The 20712-nt window shown below is 37.5% G+C and overlaps 1 protein-coding gene across 6 annotated transcripts in view; it reads left to right on the top strand.

Moving 5' to 3' along the window:
• Positions 1–20712, top strand: part of PLCB1 (phospholipase C beta 1) — a 705446-nt gene that overhangs the window by 458376 nt on the left and 226358 nt on the right. For all 6 annotated transcript variants that reach the window (XM_024123662.3, XM_024123663.2, XM_028499214.2 and 3 more), the window contains exon 4: positions 14649–14786. In XM_024123662.3, the coding sequence (XP_023979430.1) occupies positions 14649–14786 (138 nt within the window). The remainder of the gene's footprint in view (positions 1–14648; positions 14787–20712) is intronic.

A 20712-nucleotide genomic window follows, 5' to 3' on the forward strand; every position in this document is an offset into this window, starting at 1 on the left:
ATTCTTTGTCTCTGTTTATTTTTTTTTCTTTTGCCTACCCAGGTACGTGGGGGGTTTCTTGCCTTTTGTGGGGTCTGAGGTCTTCTGCCAGCGTTCGGTGGGTGTTGTATAGGAGAAGTTACACGTGTAGCTGTATTTCTGATGTATCTGTGAGGAGGAAGGTGATCTCTGCGTCTTACTCTTCCGCCATGTTGCCTGCTAATCCACATGTATTTTTTTTTTTTTTTTTTTTTTTTGCGGTACACGGGCCTCTCAGTTCTTTGTCTCTGTTTTTTCTTTTTTCTTTTGCCTACCCAGGTACGTGGGGGGTTTCTTGCCTTTTGTGAGGTCTGAGGTCTTCTGCCAGCGTTCGGTGGGTGTTCTATAGGAGAAGTTCCACGTGTAGCTGTATTTCTGATGTATCTGTGAGGAGGAAGGTGATCTCCGCGTCTTACTCTTCCGCCATCTTGCCTGCTAATCCACATGTATTTTTTTTTTTTTTTTTTTTTGCGGTACACGGGCCTCTCAGTATTGTGGCCTCTCCCATTGCAGAGCACAGGCTCTGGAAGCGCAGGCTCAGAGGTCATGGCTCACGGGCCCAGCCGCTCCACGGCATGTGGGATCTTCCCGGACCAGGGCACGAACCCGTGTCCCTTGCACCGGCAGGTGGACTCTCAATCACTGCGCCACCAGGGAAGCCCATACCTGTATATTTTTGAATTATGGTTTTCTCAGGGTGCATGCCCAGTAGTGGTATTGCTGGGTCATATGGTAGTTCGGTTTTTAATTTCTTAAGGAACCTCCATACTGTTCTCCATAATGGCTGTATCAATTTACATTCCTATCAACAGTGCAGGAGGGTTACCTTTAGAGATATGTTTAGAACTACGCAGTTCAACTTGCCAACCAGTGGCCTCACATGATTATTTAAATTTAAATTAATTTAAATCAGATTAAATTAAATTAGATTAAAAATTAACTTCCTCAATTGCAATAGACACATATCAAGCGTTCTATAGGCACTTGTGGCTAATGGCTACCATATTGGACAGCACAGATACAGAACAATGCCATCAACACAGAAAGTTGTATTAGGCAACACTGATCTAGAAAGATGTCTTCCAACATGTTTTCAGTGGTTGCTTTTGGGTGGTAGAATTCAGAGTTAATTTTGTTTCATTATCCTTTGCTAAATTACTTGAATTTTTTATAAGTGTATGCAACATCTTCATATTCAGAAGGTATTTTCATCTGAAAAAAGAAACAGCATCTTACAATGTAGATATGAGCATTGCTAATAGTTTGTTATATTTCCTTTGAGTGCTCTCTGTACTTATAGTTGCACAGAATTAACACCATGTGTACAAGTTCTTAGCGTTGCTTTCATACCTAATACCATCAACATGATTTTTAAAAGCTGCATAAAATTCCATCCTATGTGCTTAAGTGATTTTTGTTTTATATGTTGCCTTAAAAATATTACTAAAATATTTAAGAGTTTTGCAAATCACTTGGATTTGGGGAAATCAAATTCATAATGAAATTCATAGTTCTTTTGTTATAGTTACATAAACATCTAATATATCACACTTCGAAGATGCTTTTTTTTTCTTCTAAATCACTATTCAAAACCATCCTCATAAAACATAATAGCCTTAGAAATCAGTGTTTTTGATGAAGTACCTTTATAATTCAATCACCCACTTCCACTATTGAATGTAACAATGCACAGAAATCTTTGTTAACATCTTTCTTCTGTGGAGACTTATCCAAAATGTATCACCTCTCTTTAAGTCCTTTAGAAGCTGTTCTTTAAATGTACATACTTCGTTTGGCTTCCTGGGGCTACATTTTGATAAATATAAAATTATTTTAATGATGTGAATCAAAGAAAAAGAAATATTTGAGGGATTAAAGAACAATGAACCAAAATCCATGGAAGAGGAGAAAGTGTAACAAATCCACTTGGCATCTTACTCTGCAGGTTGTTTTTGCTGTATTTAGAATTCTATCCAGAATAAAACTGAAATCAGGGGCTCTGTTTCTGTAGCCATTCTCTGGTAGATAAGACTTTTGCGATTGGATTTATGATCCGCAAATAGGAATAGTCTCCAAAGCACCTCGGACTTAGCGTATTAAAAACCCAGCTCATTACCATACCATCTACTCCCTGCAAACCTATTCCTTCTCCAGGTGTCCCTGTGTCTTTTGGCTACACCACGTCTCAGTTGTTCAGAACCTCTAACACCTCGATCTCTTCAATCCCAATACCCAATCCAACATCAGGTCAAGCTAGTTTTGCCTCTTCCGTGTCTTTCAAATCTGTCCAGCTACACCACGATGCCCCTGAAATGCTGCAAGTGCCTCCCTTCCAATCTGTCGTCTATATTCTAGCAATCACACCCTGTTCTTCCTCTGCTTGAACCCATTCAATGGCTCCCCTTTGTTCAAAGGCTTAGAACTCCCTAAGCAGCACAGACCATACCTCTTAGTATAGTCTGGCTCCCTACCTATCTCCCAGGTTCATTTCACACAAGCAAGCTCCCTTCCCGCTTTGAACTTCCTCTTACTTTGAACTTTCTCTTACTTGATCATCTTCCTCCACCCACAAGGCATTTACATATGCTGTTTCCCCTGACTGAAGGGCTTCTTACTACTCTTCCTTCACCTGCTTAAGACCCTTCCTCATTTTTTCAAATTTTAGTTCACCTAATACTTCTTTAAGGAAGCCCTCCCTTATTCCATTAATTATATCATAACAAGCTCTGTCTTGTTTATTTAGAGACTCTTTGATTCATTTAAGAGTGTCCTCACCAGATTATAAATATCACCAGGGTGTATAGTATCTGTTTTTTTCCCTAATGTAGCTTCATCAACCAGCACCATGTCAGGTAAACAGCAGGTACTTATAAGCATTTGTTCACGGGATGAATAAAGAACTTGTGGCAGATGCCCACAAACACTAAGAACACTCTAAATGTTCTTCCACAAAGGAGCCTTCAGAACATCTGTCAATAGCAGAGTGTCTCTAGACAACCAGACTCTCTAATGAGGAGAAAACCATGCTAGTCATTGTACTTTGGAGTGAAATGCTCTTATTACATTTCACTTTGAGTTGGACTATAATTGTATTTGAAGGCGAGAGTTCAGGACCCAGCCCTGTAGGTTTAGAGCCCAGGAAGCTGGGATCTACCCAACAGAACCATTCTAGGGGAGTACCCAGAGTGAGGTCCTCTTACATTTGTAAGATAAGGCCCGAGGAGAGCGATCTGTGACAATACAGCAATTGCGAAGCAATCTCCAGGCAGGAAGAAAACCAGAAAGAAGCTAAAATAGATAAATTGATGCCTATAGAGATTTGGGGGTGATGCTGTTCAAACGGACACGTTTCCCTATTTCCCAGAAGCATAGCAGTCTCTTTTAACTTTTTAAATTTTTTAAAAATGTATGTACCCCTTTTTTAATATTCTATCAACTTATACTCCACTCACAGTGAAACATTTTTTTTTTAGATGATTAAGTTTATTTATTTATTTATTGGCTGTGTTGGGTCTTCGTTTCTGTGCGAGGGCTTTCTCTAGTTGCGGCAAGCAGGGGCCACTCTTCATCGGGGTGCGCGGGCCTCTCTCTATCGTGGCCTCTCTCGTTGCGGAGCACAAGCTCCAGACACGCAGGCTCAGTAGTTGTGGCTCATGGGCCCAGTTACTCCGCGGCATGTCTTTTAACTTTTACAGACCACCTCTGGACACAACCAGTGATGAGCTGGAGCCAGCTCATACCAGTTCATGAGAGTCAATTGTTAAAATTTTGGTAAATGTGCTACTGGTTGTTAAACACAGCCATTATTATAAATTAAGTAAGATGAATTTGCAACTAAATAAATTATATTCAAAAGAAAGGCAATAAATACTCAAAACTCATCATTTTCTATTTATTTTGTTATATTTTATGATTATCTTTGATCTTGAGGCTATTTATAGCTCTTGTATCTGTACAGTGAACTATTATGTAATAGTGTGCTACATCTGTAGCACATCTGTACATATCTTTCCACTTCTGAATCCAATGATGTTATATGGGTAGTTTGAAATTGGCTATAGTGGCAGTATTTACATCATGAAAAGTGGTAAGTGCTACAATTCAGGGATATGGGGGGTTTTGTTCTTGCTGTTTGTTTGCTTGGGTTTTTGGGTTTTGTTGGGTTGTTTTCCTTTGAAAGCCTTAAACATGCCTTAAGCATACCATGAGAGGCAACCTATTCATGGCTCAGTGCAATCCATTTTTTGTACTTAATTGTTGAAATTAGCCAACAATGCTAGGAAATCACTAGATTGAAGTGAAACTCTGAGCGAATCTTCCAATATCTTCTACAGTATATTTCGCAAGAAGGTATCAAGTGGGAATCGTTAAAGAAAAGAAAGGGAAGTGTATGAATCCTCTTACTCCCACTTTGTAGACTACTCTGTTTCTTGAGTCCCTAAGTCAGTGTTTGCTATGAATTAATCATAAAGCAAGTATTTGAATGAACTGGAGGACTCAAGAAGTGAAATAATTTGAGTTGATCCTTGACAGTAGGATGATTTCTCTTTATAGGAAACTGGGTTATATTACAGTTCATCCTAAAACAGTCCATGCCTTAAATGTTGTCTTCTTAAGATGATATAAAAACATTTAGTTTGCCAGTTTCCAAAGGCTTTACAAAATCCCCCCGGGAATACTTTCGTAAGGGAGAGAAAAGCTGACTGAGTGGGAAGGAGGGAAAAGGTGAAAAGAGGAATAAATGATATTTGAGAGCAAAGTTAAAATAAATTACTTCAAAACTGATTAGTGCAGGTCGACAAGTAAAATGCAAAGAATTGGCTACTAATGTCCTGGGAATACTTACTTGTTTTTTTGTACAATTTTTGTAAAAGTTTGAGAGCTTCATAACTCATTGAATTGTTTTTACATTCCTGTTTAGAATTGTACTAGCAATCTTGGCGATACCGTAATGGCATGGAGATATTATTAACCTGCCTGATTTTACTAACTAGACACATTCAAATAACTCTCAAGATAATTGTTTTCTCATGGAAAGTTGAGGCCTTAGAGATGACAACTTTGGTCTTCATGTGTAATGTTGGATTATTTTGATGGATGGATATCAAAGAATTTTAGAAGACATTTTCATACTTTCAAAGAGAAGCACACACATAAAAAGGCATATTTAAGACAGGGCTTATTTAGATGCTATTTGTTATTTCTTATAAAAGTAGACATCAGACCTCCTCCAGACTTTGAATTATAAAGAGCTTTATATACCTGTGTTTCTGAAGGAATAATACATTATTGATCTTTATTCATTATGGAATATAGTTAACTCATTTATCTAGAGTAACGGAAAATAAAAGATATAAATAAAACAAGAGATAAATGTGAAAATCAAATAATATTTAATCTTGAAATATTTTTAGAACCTTTAGTAGACACACATTCATATCTATATTTAGACACTGCTAGATAACTTATCTATTTACTGCAAACTCCTTTAGTTACCTATAGCAAATTGACAGGAAAATTTCTTTCCTTTAAGCTCCTATATCCCTTTTATAATCTTAATAAGAAAAAGATAAACAGCTGACAATTTTTCACTGCTATTTTTCATGTCATACTTAAAATAAATTAATTACATCAGTCACCACAAAAATATGTGAATTCTTTCTTTACACGTGACACAGTGCGGTTTGAAGATTCAATTTTGATTACCACACTAATGCTTTAAGGTGAGAAGACATTATTATCATCCATATTGAGTAAAAACTAAGCTGAAACTCAGAGAAAAAAGTTGCCGAATTTTCAAAGCTAGTTGAACACAGGAGCCAGAAACATAAAAGTTCTAGAAATGTCTTTTAGCACTCTTTAAATTATGCTTCCCATGGAAGAGCAAATTAAGGAAAATATAAAAGTGTGTGTGTTTAAATATAATATAATAAATAGATACAAATGTAAATACAAATATATGTCTTGCTTGATAAGTCATAAAGTAAGTAAATATATATATGTATATATATATGTATATATACATACATATATATATATTTGTAGTAACATGTTCTGGTGTCCACAAGATATTAAATTATTCAGTAGATGCCCCTATATTGTCTTTCATTTTCAGGCTATTGATTTATTTTTCACATACTCACAGCTTGTTATGTGCTTCCCTGAGCACTTAACATATAATTATTCATTTATTCCTGTAACAAAGAAACTGAGTCATAGAAGGATTAAGAAAACTCACGAGGTTACATTGCTTTTAATTGGCGCATCTGAAACTCAGAGTCAGATAGACAGGATGCAATTTCTGCTGTCTCCCTCAAAGTGTCAGAAGTCCTTAGCATCTACGCTAAGCACATGGATTTTCCAGAAACTGCAAAGGGAGCATTGTTTGTGTTTGTCATTGCTAAGGAATTGTTGGGCCTTCTTTTTTTAATATGCTTGATTTTCACTTTTGTTCTGAGGTTTCAGAAGCCCCTTTGGTGCCCTCTAATTGTATCAAATACCATATAAGGAGGCAGATCCCACAACAAAATAGGAAAAAGAATATCTCACCAATTAAAGGACTCATGGACCAGAGAGAACTTAGTAAATATTATCTGTGTTCTTTTAACAAACAGGCCTCATTATTCTAAAACTTGGAAACAATGATAATGAAACTTACCCAGAAGCACCACAGCTTCCCCTCAACCCACCCCACCCCGCAAAATGTAATGCATGTCACCCGCTCTGTGGGGGATTTTAACCAGGAAGGAACATATGAGGGCTAATTGCCTGCTTTACACACACCTCTAGCCCTCAGGACATGTGGCTTTTTATGCACTGGAGTGGAAATGACTGTGCATACGGATTTTGCTGGGAGTTAGGTGGTTGCATGTGTCACAGAAGGCCTGGGGAGAGTTTGAAACATGAATGACAAGCTATCTATACTTTAGAATTTTTAAGTTTGACAAATACTGACTCAATGAGGAGGAGGAAGCTCACTTCTTTTCCCACTGACTTTTTTAAAAAAAACTGCTATATATTTCATGCACTTTGACTTTCAGTAAAGATTACTGTACAAATGATGATTGAACTTGGCTGTTTGGCTTCCATTCTTTCCTAGCAAGACAAGTGGTACCACTAGACCATATTTCTTTCCTATTTTAATTTCACATTTGGATTATTTTGTATTTTTAGGAACTGCCTAAAATATCACTAAGGGAGATGACTTGAATGGATGCTGATTTATTCAAGTTTATTCTGCCATTTGAAATATTTGCACTATTTTTATATCAACTCCATCAAATTGGCTATGCTTTTTAACAGAATGTGATACAGAGAGGGCTTAGACTTTATGATCCACTGTACCTGGTGGCAAATCTTCCTTCCCCCATTTTACAAAACTGGGCAAATTACTTTACCCACCTCCAAACCTCAGAGTTCTCATTTGCAAACTGAGGGGAAGAAAAACATAGCTACCTTTCAGCATTAGTTTGCAGATGAAACAGAGGGAAAAATATAGAACAGCTAGGATGGTGCTGACAAACGATTACTAATTAGAATTTACTGTGGCTATATTTATTATTTTGTATAGAGAACTGATCAGTTAGGAATCTAAATCTATTTGCCCTAATGAAATTCCTTCAAATGTAGATCCCATAGAATACATGAAGATTAATCAATATCAGGACCAAATTTTATTTCTTACAGTCATTCCTTCAACAGTGTAACAGACATTTTCTGTGCACTCATATTCCACTGACCCACCCCAGCGTTTACCTGTAGAGTTCCTACATAGTCCTGAGAATGTTTTCTGGCCGTAATGCAAGGGAGTGGGCATCCCAAGAGAGATGCTCCATCAACAAGAGATGGGAGTTGACAGATCGGTACTCCAGTTTCCAGGATCCTTGGGGGGGGTGTTCACACTGTCTTAGGTTGGCACTGGTTGGATTGAGCCTCGGTTGCCCAAAGTGGTAATCTGCTCTATATCCTACATACTGTAAACATGCTATCTATTGGCTTTCTTTCCTCCTTGTCTTACTCTCTCATTGTACTTCCTGTGATCACCTCCAAAGTAATGTATCAATACTTTCCCCCAGATCATTGACTCAGGTCTGTTTCTGAAGCATCAAGACAAGCATCCTATTAGCTGAGCATGTGTACCTAGGAACCTAGCTCAGATAATGCAACTTCTTGAAATAACAGCATTTGTGCAGCTCTAACAACTATCACTTGGACATCCATACATTCTGGGACTTACTTGTTCCCAGGAATCTAGGCACCTTATTTTAATCCCCTTTTTCTTCTCCTTCTGAGTGTCAGCTGGCTGAATGCCTCCAGCACCCACTTCCTCTTTCTCTTCATTTTTTGAAACTACGTAGCTTTGAAACTACATTAAAACCACATCCTGAGCTTGTTCACTGAAAGGAGGAAAACCTCAAGCAGTTAAATTTTACGTTAATCACTAGAACGCTAGTTGGAGATTTTCCTTGAATTTATATCTCTCTCCTCTGTAGCCATTCCCAAGGATAAACAAAATTTTAGCTGCATGGATATGCCTATGATCAAGGGGAGTGTTTTTCAGGGTGATTGCATTTACATTTCTTCTAAACTATTTTCTTTCTTTTAGATTTGAACAGTCTGTTAGTTTTTAGCTCAATAAACTCATGTCTGGCATCTTCAGGACACTTTATTTTGGATGGAGATGTATAACCAGGCCAACTAAATTTTTTCTTCTCCTCCAATAGATTTTTTTACTTGTACATGGAGGCCTCCCATGAGTGCAGTGAAGACTGTGTATACAACTTCATCACCACTCTATCCAAACAAGTATAATTAATCATGTTATGATAATGCCTCTGTGAGATATGAAGGACTGTACTGCTCTTTTTCTTTCTAGTATGTGCCCATAGTCACTCTTCTTTGTCATAGTCAGTCTGTTCTCACTTTGTTATTCCCTCCATCTAAAGAAATAGCTGAAAAATATTCAAGCCACCCCCGTCCTCACTTACAGGAAAAAATGGATAAAAAACGTCCTCCAAGTCTTTCCCTCTGTGTAGGAGAATGTTCATGGCACCGCATTTCAGAGTTAAAAATCCATGCAAGTGGAAACTGTTTTATCTAAAAAGGCTTGCTGGCTGTGTGAGCTGCCTAAACTACTGGTATAACCTGAAGAAGAGAAAGTATTCCTCATGACGTTCATAAAAAAGAGCAAAACTTTTGCAATGAGAGGTGTGAGAATAAGTATTGATTCCAAGGGGTTTGTTCATCTATTTTTTATTTTCCAAAAGGCAAATGTTAAATTCAAAACCTTGATGGAAAACCACCCTTGACATAAGTTTATATCTTTCCTTCACAACAGATTTAAATAAAGCATAAACATGCTAATGTCATTTTAATCTAACAAGGAATCTATCTCTTTCATTTCTGGCTGTTGTACTGAGTGTTAATAGAAAGACTTTTATATGCCTGGTTCTTTATCTGAATGATGGATTAAAGTTACATCTATATAATTTTAATTCAGATCAAAAATATTGTATTAAGTGCTGGGACTAAAATTAACCTAATATGCAAATTGTTCAATAAGCCCAACATCCAGTAGAGATATATTTAATGGGGATGAAAAATGAGTGAGGTATATTTTCTGCACCAAGAATGTTTTTGGTATCAAAATGAAATCTAAGGTCTTGAAAGATTTTTTTTATTCTGCATATATCTGACATACAAATAAAATAGCTTTTGTTTGAAAGTCATATATATTAAGGAATGAAGGTTGAAACTGGGATTTGACTCTTTTAAAAAGCATCTTTTAGCATGTGATTATCCTTTTTATTAATTTCTATTTTGTTGAATGATATGTTATAATTATAGTAATGCATACTTGTATCTCAGGTGTAGACGGGTCTTGACTTTCTTCAGTTGCCTATTACCTGGAAATGGGAATCATTAATCTGAGCAACTTCACTTTCTTTGCAGCAGAACTGAAGTAATTTAATCACGAATCCCAATGATTAAGAGAAAATGAACTTATTTAGTCAGACAGTCTCTATTTTGTAACTCTTATGGGAATGAATAGAGATGATCCTGCACTTAACATTAAAAGTACACTTAAATTATAGCTTCCAGGATTCTTAGTTGGTCTGGCTAATTCCAATGGTGGAGACACATGTAGGATATTCTCTGGGGAAAGCAGGCCTGAGTGCCAGCTTAGTGAAACTATGAAACTCCAAGTTCACCTCACCTCACCTCTTCTTTTTTTTCTGAGCTATATTCTTTAGTGTTTTGCAGCAGAGAAATTGGACATTTTTATAGAGTTGTGGGGATAGCTTGTTTTCTTTGTAAAATTTTCAAAGAATTTATATCATTGCAGGGACCAAGAAATATGTTTGAACTTGGTAGTAACCTATGTAGGTAAATCCTTTTCTGAAAACTGGTCAGGAGGTTCAATCGATGAGAAACAGAGATAAGATTCCTTAGTAGAAGAGATTTTGGGAAGAGGGTGGTATTTATGCAAACTGTCTATAGGTTTTTGTTATTGTTACAACATATTTTGATTTTGTTTGTTTTTGAAATGCAGCCACTCATATCCCCAGACCTGAGAAACAACCCCCGAGAGACAACCATTTTTTAGACATATTTACTTTATTTTTTGTTTGTTTTTGTTTTTGTTTTGGCCATCCCACGTGGCTTGTGGGATCTTAGTTCCCAACCAGAGATTGAACCCGGGCAGTGAAAGCACCGAGTCCTAACCACTGGACTGCCAGGGAACTCCCTAGACATGTTTACTTTAAATCCTTCCACTTACAAGTTTCTCCAAACACTGGGTGCCTTTGCTGTTTATTCTTCTAGATAATTTTCCCCTTTTGCCTATTCTCTGAGGGTCTCCTTTGCTGAAAACAACTGAGGGCAACTTTTGGTACTTGAAAGGACAGATATCTTTTCCAAGTATACCTTTCACATAACAATCTGCTCAGTAATGAGGAATGAGATTTGAAGCCACCACATCGGCTTGGGATGTTGTGTTCAAAATAGAGAACAGTACAGGTAAAAAGAAAAGTGAAGTCATGTCTTAAGAGAGATTTCTAACATAACCATGTTTGGTGTTGATAAAAATGAAATAGATGAAGAAAAGGTACAATTTTAAAGCGAAATAAAATGATTAATGATGGAAAAGAAAGTAAAATATAGTTTAAAATTAGTATGATCCATCACCAAGGAAAGGTATTAGTAAGAAAGTTGCTTGTTATATATTTAAATGACTTCTCTGCTTGCTTTCAGAACTACATAACTTTAAAATATTGTGGTTTCTCTTGAATTTCTAAATTTTATTTCTAAAGTTTCTTGCTCCTCCAGTTCATGCTCAATACTTTTTTAAAATTTATTATGGATATGTAAATGTTAACTATCTCAGAGGTAGCCAGATCTATAACAATGAACCCTCAAATACCTACCCCTCAGATTCAGTCATCATCATCATTTTGCCAGCCTGCATTATCTTCCCAATCCCATATATATATTTATATATATACTCACACATATGTAACCAGTAAACCATTAGTGGGAAAACTTAACAGAGCTGCCACAAAGAGTTGGTCATCTTTCTCAAAACTTCCTGTTGACTGTACCTAACAGTATTGTTAGGGACAGTGTGAATCCCAGAATCCCTCTTCCAGAATTATCTTCTATTCTGGGCACCTTCCCTCGGTCCTCTCTACTTGCCCGGGGTTCCTATTTCTCAAGGAAAACTCAAATGAATCCCTGAGCCCCACACCTAGTCCCTGAAGTTCTGAGAGGTGGGCAAAAGTATTTTTAATGGATATGTGAATTAGGCAGCAAAGTAGTATAGAAGGAAGAGAAAATACCTGAAAGAGAAAAGAGCCAGAGGGTGAGTCACATGGCTGTCAATGGAAGGTAAGAAAGGATACAAAGTATAGAGCGCATTCAATTCCAAATATTGTCCCATTAAATGTTGTAGAACCGAAGATATTGATGGACTTTGTAATCAATGATTTAACACTAGGGATTTATAATTACAAGTTTCAGGTGGTTTCTGAAGTTTATTTTTCTCTTCTAAGTACACACAAAAAAATTTTAAGTACTGATCAAATGTATTTTCTCTTTGAAACTTGCCTCAATGGTGATCAAAACCCGAGATGCAGTTAATTGTTTCACAGAACAGCTGGTATCATTCATTAATTAGCCTTCACAAAAAGTCCATTCTTTCGGAACATTCTTCTTTAATCTTTCATTAATGGTAAAATGTTAAACACTTCCCTTTTTGCTATGATTGTTTATTTAATATTTTTTTTTACTGTGTTCCTCTCCTTTTCTAGGTCATGCAAATTGATACTTTTGTGATAGCATTTGATCTTTCAAGGAGGCCTGATGTTCTTGATAAATTCTCAGCTTGTTAGTCTAGTTGAAGTTTTGATTATATTGGGCACAGCTTTGAAATGGGATTTCCTCTCATCATAACTTACCTGAAAATGTTCCTCTTCATTCGGCTGAACAAAGGAGAAAGTTTTTTTAACTAAAGAGAGAATTAATGTCACCAAATCAAATAACTCAGCTGGAAAGGTTTTGTTGTTTCTTTCTTGGTTTTTTCAGGTTTGCTTTTTCTTTATAAGGATGCTGTATATAAAAACCTCAGAATGGAGATCAGAATAACCAACCTAAGTCATTAAGCCCTGTTGGCCCAGCATTTAGCTAAATAAATAAGAATGTAAGTTTATTCCTTGCTCAGAAGCTGGCTGAAAATTTGCTAAGTGATTGATTTGATGCTAATTTTCTGCGTGAAGCTCTTACCTTCTTCAAGGCCTGTATGAAAGGAAAATAAATTCAGCCAAAATGACGGAGCCCTATGTAGATTTTATTTTGAATTCAGAAAGTTTGGAAACCTCCTTTGCCCAGCAGGACTAGATCTCCAAGGGATCCATACTTATGATGTCCCAAAGAAGGCAACTTGCTCTGAAAAGACTGCGGAATTTCTTTATGTCCAAATCCCAGTACTTTTTGAGGATAGAACTGAAATAACATATTCATGGCAGACGCCGCCACGTGGCTCACTTTAACAGTCCTCTCTGTCAGTGTTCAGTGTGGAGAAAGTCCATGCTGTGACCCTCAGCTAGGTTTCTGCCCCAGCCCTAGGTGGCATTGTTGTGTTTTGATTCTGCCAAACCACCCTCTTTATTTCAATGTGTTCATGAATTGAGGAGAGGGATGAGATTTTGCATTTCAATATGTGATTCATGGGATGATTGGAGGAAATAAAGGGAGAATTGTGACACATAAAAATGTGTTACTGAATGACAGTATGACAGAAAGAGCTCTTGACTTAGGACCATAAGTCTTTTTTCCAGCTTTATTGAGATATAATTAACACACAATATTGTGTAAGTTTAGGTGCACAGCATGTTGATTTGTTACATTTGTATATTGCAAAATGATTACCACCAGATTGTTAGCTAACGCCTCCATCACCTCACATAATTATCATTTCTTTTTTGTAGTGAGAACATTTAAGATCTACTCCCCTAGCATTTTTCCAATATATAATACAATATTATTAACTATAATCACCATGCTATACATTAGATCCCCAGAACTTATCTTTTATCTGTAAATTTATACCCTTTGACCAACATCTCCCCATTTTTCCCACCCTCCAGTCCCTAGTAACCACTACTCTAATCTCTGTTACTATAAGTTCAGCTTTTTTAAAATCACATATAAGTGATATCATGTAGTATTTGTCCTTCTCTTTCTGACTTATTTCACTTAGCATAATACCATGAGGATCGGGACTAACCTGGTGGCGCAGTGGTTAAGACTCCACGCTCCCAATGCAGGGGTCCCAGGTTCTATCCCTAGTCAGGGAACTATATCCTACATGCATGCCACAACTAAGGAGCCCACCTGCTGCAACTAAGACCCAACAACCAAATAAATAAATAAATTTAAAAAATATAATATAAAAAAAATACCATGAGGATCTGAGGATCATAAATCTTTATGCAGAAATTCTCTCTTCACAACCTTTCGGCAAGTTATTTCACCTTTCTGGGCCTTTCTGGGTTGAAGGACTTCAACTCATACCAGTTTCTAGTAAGAATAAACGGCAACTTTACCTAGAGATTTTCATACTAAGTGAAGTAAGCCAGACAGAGAAAGACAAATATCATATGATATTGCTTATATATGGAATCTTAAAATGTGATGCAAATGAACTTATTTACAAAACAGAAATTGATCCACAGATGTAGAAAACAAACTTATGGTTACCAAAGAGGAAAGGAGGGGAGAGGGATAATTTAGGAGTTTGAGATTAACATATACACACTACTGTATATAAAATAGACGACGAACAAGGACTTACTGCATAGCATGGGGAACTCTACTCAGTTTTTGTAATAACCTATAAGGGAAAAGAATCTGAAAAAGAATATATATACATATATATCTCCAAATCACTTTGCTATACACCTGAAACTAACACAAGATTGTCAATCAACTATACTTCAATAAATATTTAAAAATTAAAAAAAACGAATAAAAGGCAACTTTGTTTTTAAGGCATTCTAACTCTTAATTCTTTTGATATTATGGTCTAAAATCTCTAGCTAAGACTAAATATTTCAACATTTATTATTATCCAGGACCCCAAATTACGTGAACTTCTGGATGTGGGGAACATCGGGCGCCTGGAACATCGCATGATAACAGTGGTGTATGGGCCTGACTTAGTTAACATCTCCCATTTGAACCTTGTGGCTTTCCAAGAAGAAGTGGCCAAGGTATGTGGAATGAAACTTCTGAAGCTTGTCACCTCGATCTGAATCCGTATGATATTGTCCTGATTCCTATGAAAGACTTTGAGTTTTTGTCATATTTAGCATGTGTTAAAATTCCATCTAAAAATCATTCTGCTGCCAAGTAGAAATGTAATTCAAACACTTCCAAGTAATGGCATTGGCTTAGCATAATGCTTATTTTACATTAGAAATAAGGCATTTGATATAATTTCTTTGCAAACGAAAATATAGATGAAACCACATTCCATTTCACCTAAGCATCTTATCGCAAACCATTTTCTCTTAGCCTTACCATCTTCTTTCCATCCCTCTCCTAGAGGGCAGACATTTCAGTACCTATTTAACTTCTTTTACCATGTGCACACTTAACCCATGATTACGCACATAGTAGCTGCTCAATTAATGTGAGAAAGAATGAAAAATTTAAAATTTTAAATAACAATTTTAAATAATAATAAATATTTATTCAGCCATGGACTAGAAAGATGAATTAGACATGGCCCTCTCCATTAAGGAGTTGCTAGTTTACTAAGATAGTGGGCCTTTCAGATGCATACAGAAATAACTAGAACAAAGGCAAGATATATCAAACAAGAAGCTATGAACTTCTGGGAAACTTGGACTCAAGTTTGATGGCTTCCTCTAAAAATGTCCCACTGCCATTAGAAGGGAACTGAAATGAACATATTGAAAGAAAACGTTTCTTTTTCCATGTTTATAGTTTATAAGATACTAATGATGATCCTGACCCTTCATACAATTTCTTTCCAGAGTTAAGAATATGAATCTAGGAACACTTTGAAGCCTGCATATCATGTCTGTGCCCTTACACAGCTTCTCACATCATGGATCAGAGCTATGCAGTCATGTCAGACCAGTGTTCATTGCCTGAGCATTATGATCTATAATTTTTTAAGCCTCAGTGCTCTGACATTTTTTTGAGCTACACCAGATAATCTGACCTGACCTCTAATTCTTTAGTGATTACAGTATAGGTTTATTTCCAAAAGTTGCATAACATCAACTTCAATTCTTATAATGGAATAAATAAAATGCCCACTAGTTTTGACACACTGAGGTCTTTAGAAACTACTCCTCAAGACTGGGTTACAAACCCCATCTATTTTCTCTCTTTAAGAACCAAGTCACCCATTTACTTCTATGGTATAATTTATGCTTGGAGAGAGACTTCTGTTCAATGAACATTGTCTGCGTGACAGCATTGTACTTGCCTTGCAATCATTCTTATTCTGGTACCTGCTGGTATTCTGTTGAGTGTATACACTTCACTTCTCAATATATGTATGGATGGTTGGATGGATGGATGAATATAGATAAACAAATACTAAATATTTCTAAAATATTTTTAAAATATCATTCCTGATATACAGCCATATTCAGTTTTTTTTTTTAATTACCAATTCATGATATTCATTAGCTCTCAGTTAAAAGCATTCACTAAATGACAGTGACTTTCAGGGAGGCTTTTACTGTGAGTGAATATAGTTTTATATTACAAACCAGTCTGCATATCTTATATTGCATTAAACCTTTGTGCGGTTGAGTTGAAAACATTTTAATCTCCTCCTCTCTCTGGGCTTCTGCTCACTAATTGTCTTTAGGGATTTTGATTACTGAGCCCTGTAGTATTCCCTGTCAGAACTGAATCTATAGACGTTTTTCCAGCAGCTACTTGCTTAGTATAATTAATGAAGATACAGAATATGTTTTGCCTTCCCAGACTGTGATATTCTATAAGATATTTTTCCTCCATTGAAATTGCTCAGCCAGAAGGTTAAAATTTGCAAACACCATGTACTCTGAAAACTTAATTTCCACCCTTCTAATTGTCAGCGCTGTCTCATAACATCACACCTTCTGTTCAGTCTCCGGAGCCAACATACCTAGTACCTTGCATAGTGCCAGCACCAAAGGAAACAGTTTCCCCATTATGTAGAACACCCGACAGGAACCTGAGCTTCTTTGAAAGTCAAATGTCTTCAGAAAAAATTGTTTACCAAGGGATTCTGGCTCATTCATTCATTCAAACACATTTGTCAGGTGCCTTCTGTGTTCCAGTGTCAGGGACACAGCATTCTGGAGGAAATAAATAGATAAATCACGATGATGAAGTACACTTACTGTGGGTCAGATGGAGGTCTGTGTGGAAGGTTATAGCAGGAGGAGAGGGTATGAGGATGGGGGAAGGGGATTATTTCTTCATGGAGTGCTCAGAGAAGGCAAAAATCTGAAGAAAGTTGCTCAATTGCAACAATATCATAGATTCCTGAGAAATCTCTTGAGTCGATTAAATTTTTTTTAATCAGAACCAGGACTTCAGCTTTCCTAAATATATTATTCCAGATTTGCGTGCTTGCTTTCTTACATAAATCACCTGAGATTGAATTTTTTATTTATTCTTTAAGACAAGTGACTCCTTTCAAAGGTGGATTGGGAGAAAACTCTTTCAATTTTTCCCTCTGTAGTTGGACTAAAAGAGTGGTATCTTTTGCAGCTAAGTAAAAGTCACTCTTCTTGTTATGCAGCATGATTTGCCAACTCTCTGTGTCCTAAAGATCGACTTTCCCTGATCCCTCAAGGGATACCTCCCTTTAATATACCCAGAAAATCGGTGGTTTGTTTCACATTTGCCCTCTGAGTCTCACACTTCTCCCTGCATCTCCTGCTGCCCTGAGGACCAATGAACACACCCCCATTTGCTACCCCTGGAACTCCTGGACTTCAGTCCCCCTCTCCAGGATGCCCTGACCCCTCCTCAGAGCTGCAGGGGGGCGGTGAATACCATCATCCTTCCCTTTACTCTCCCACTGTTAATTCCCAACAGTCCTCCACGCACAGCTACGTGAATCCTGGCAAAGGTGGAGGTACCAGCAAAGGAAACTAGCAAAGGCAACAGAAGTGGATTTCTTGTATTGTGATGTAGGCTTTTGAAGGACTTTGGCTTTTATTTTGAGGGAGATAGAAGCCATTGGAGGGTTTTGAGCAGTTGGTGGACTTGGTCTGACTTAACTCTTTAGTCAATAATGCAAGGGCAGAGGCAATAATGGAAGCAGGGAGATCAGGTAAAAAACTGTAGAAATATTTTAAGTGGGTTATTAGTATCTTGGACCAAGGGGGAGCTATGTAGGAGATAAGGGGTCTGAATATCTATATCTACATCTACTTAAAGGAAGAATTCAGAGCATAAACAATTGCAATTGTATGTTGCATGTGAGAGAAAGAGAAGAATCAAGGATGATGTTAGAGTTTTGGTCCAAGAGACAGGAAGGATGGAAATGCCACTTACTTCAGAAGGAAAGTTTAAAGTAGAACACATTTGGTGGTATACAACAAGACTTCAGCTTTGATTATGTTCAATCTGAGATTATTATTAAATACCCGAAGAAACATGTTGAGTAGGCAGTTAGATATATGAACCTGGGGTTCAATGCCAAATATAATGCAACAGTTTGAAAGTCATCAGGTTATAGATAGTATTTGATGAGGCAGGATGAGCTCAGCCAGGAAGTGACTGTAGATAGAGAAGATGTCCAAGACCTGAGTCACTGATACTCCAACATGAAGAGATTGAGGAGATAAGAAAGAATCAGAAAAAGTAGGCTAAGAAGGAGTAGCCAGTGAGGTGGCAAAGAGGCCAATATGTGTGTTTGGAAGCCAGGTAAGCAAAGTGTTTCAAGAAGAAGAGAGTGATCAACAGGATCAAATGCTACTCATAGGTCAAGTAAGGTGAAGGCCAATAATTGACTGGTGGATTTAAGGATATAGAGGTCATTGGTGACCTGGATTAGAGCAACTACAGTGGAGTAGCAGGATCAAAGTCTATTGGAGAGGGCACTGGGGAATATCAGTGGAGGCAAATTAAGAAACCAAAAGAGATTGCTCTTGTGAGAAGTTTTGATGTAAAGGGCAGGGGAAAAATGAGAAAGCTGCTAGAAAGGGGAAGTGAGACCAAGAGATAGTTTTTAAGATGGGTGAAACCACAAAATACACGTGTGCTTGTGGGAATTATCCTGTGGAGGGAAAACAGTGTAAGCGAGTCAGAGAATTGCTAGAGCATGTCCTTGAGCAGGCGAGAGAGCGGTAGGATCTAGTACAAGGCTCAGTAAACTACAGCCCGAGGCCAAGTCTGACCCACCACTTGTTTTTATAAATAAAGTTTTATTGGAACATAACAATACCTCTTTGTTTACAAATTGTCTATGGCTGCTTTCACTACACATAGTTGAGTAGTTATGACATAGACCATATGGAGTACAAAGCCTAAAATATTTACTCTCTGGTCCTTTACAAAATAACAGAAAATTGTTGACTCTCTCTTATTCACAAATAGAGGGGCTGTGCTCAGACAGGAGCCAAGGGCATTTCATCAATAAGAGGAGGAAAACTGGAGTCCATCAGTAGAGATGCTGGTAAATCGTCCATGTAATAAAGGGAATTGTAGATGTTTTTTGGATTGCTTCTGTTTTCTCAGTGCCAAACACAGAAGTCAGTAGCTGAGAGTAAGGACTATTAAATCCTCAAGCCTTTTTTCCACAGCAGTTGGCGAATTTCTTTAAATATCTGACTGGTAAGGTGAACATGGACTGCAAAAGACAGATCATTTACATCAGCTCCAAAAAACAGTGTCATTTGAACAAGTTAACTGATTTATCAGGTCAATGCAAATTTTTCTATTGGTCAAGAAGTCTGAAGATAAAATAATTCTCATCTTCCTGCCCAGTTCTAGTCCCTCTTTCTAATATTGTGCTTTCCTTTGAGGTGGGAGGCTACACAGCGATGTCTAATTGTGCCTACTTCTTCCTGCAGTCATGCAACCTAAACACCATTGTGTAGGTTAAAACAGATTGCTCTGAGCCAGGAGCAGGGTTCACAGGATTGCCATATGCTGGTGTTTACTGTCAAGTCTCAGGGATCCAGTATGTAACTCATGGGAGATCACTCTTCATCAAGAGAATTTCAGTAAGAAATGAATCTGTCTCAGGATTAGTAAAGAGGAATCTCTGTGTGCAAAGGCAACAGAGGTGGAGCCTTCCCTGTTTGGATTTAGAAATCTAAAATGATTTTCAGCATGTCTTCCCTCTGGGTTCTGGTCCCTGGAGGCTCACCCTGTCACGACCCACCTGCCCAATTCCTATCCCAGGTCCTTGTTCAATCCAATATAATAGCGAGATGGCCTATCACCCTGAGAGTCAGGATTTGAGATTCCAGCTCTGATATTCAGTTCTAATTGGTTAGACATTCTGATAGGCCCCCTGGGTAGATACATTGTTGAACCACCACCCAGTTTGGCAAATTTCAGCCCAGACATTGTTTCAGTGTATTAAAATGCAGTGGATTATGACAGCAAGGATCCAGGGGGTTAAGATTGAGATGCCTAATGACAGAGCCATGAAGGGGAAATTTTGTGTCCACTTCTCTGCGCAAGAATTGAAAGATGCCATTGCTTCCAATCCTTAATATTTTACACACTAAATTCTCTTGAACATTTGTAAATTGGAAAAACAAAATATAAAATTTATTTTTTTTGTTTAGCCATGCTACTCGCAGGGACTTGACCTGATTTTTTTTAACTTTGATCGAAATATAATATACACAGAAAAGTGCGCAAGCTGTAACTATATAACCTGATGAATTTTTGAAAAGAGCACACACCCATGTGAGCAGCACCCCGATAAAGAAACAGAGCATCACCAACACTCCAGGTGTCTACCCTACTAACACACCCTATTTTAACCTGCAACTTTATAAATTAGTTTTACCTATTTTTTTTTTTTTTTTTTTTTTTTTTGCGGTACGCGGGCCTCTCACTGCTGTGGCCTCTCCCGCTGCGGAGCACAGGCTCCGGACGCGCAGGCTCAGCGGCCATGGCTCACGGGCCCAGCCGCTC

This window comes from Physeter macrocephalus, chromosome 14 (genome assembly GCF_002837175.3).
Source record: "Physeter macrocephalus isolate SW-GA chromosome 14, ASM283717v5, whole genome shotgun sequence".
Classification (NCBI taxonomy): Eukaryota; Metazoa; Chordata; class Mammalia; order Artiodactyla; family Physeteridae; genus Physeter; species Physeter macrocephalus.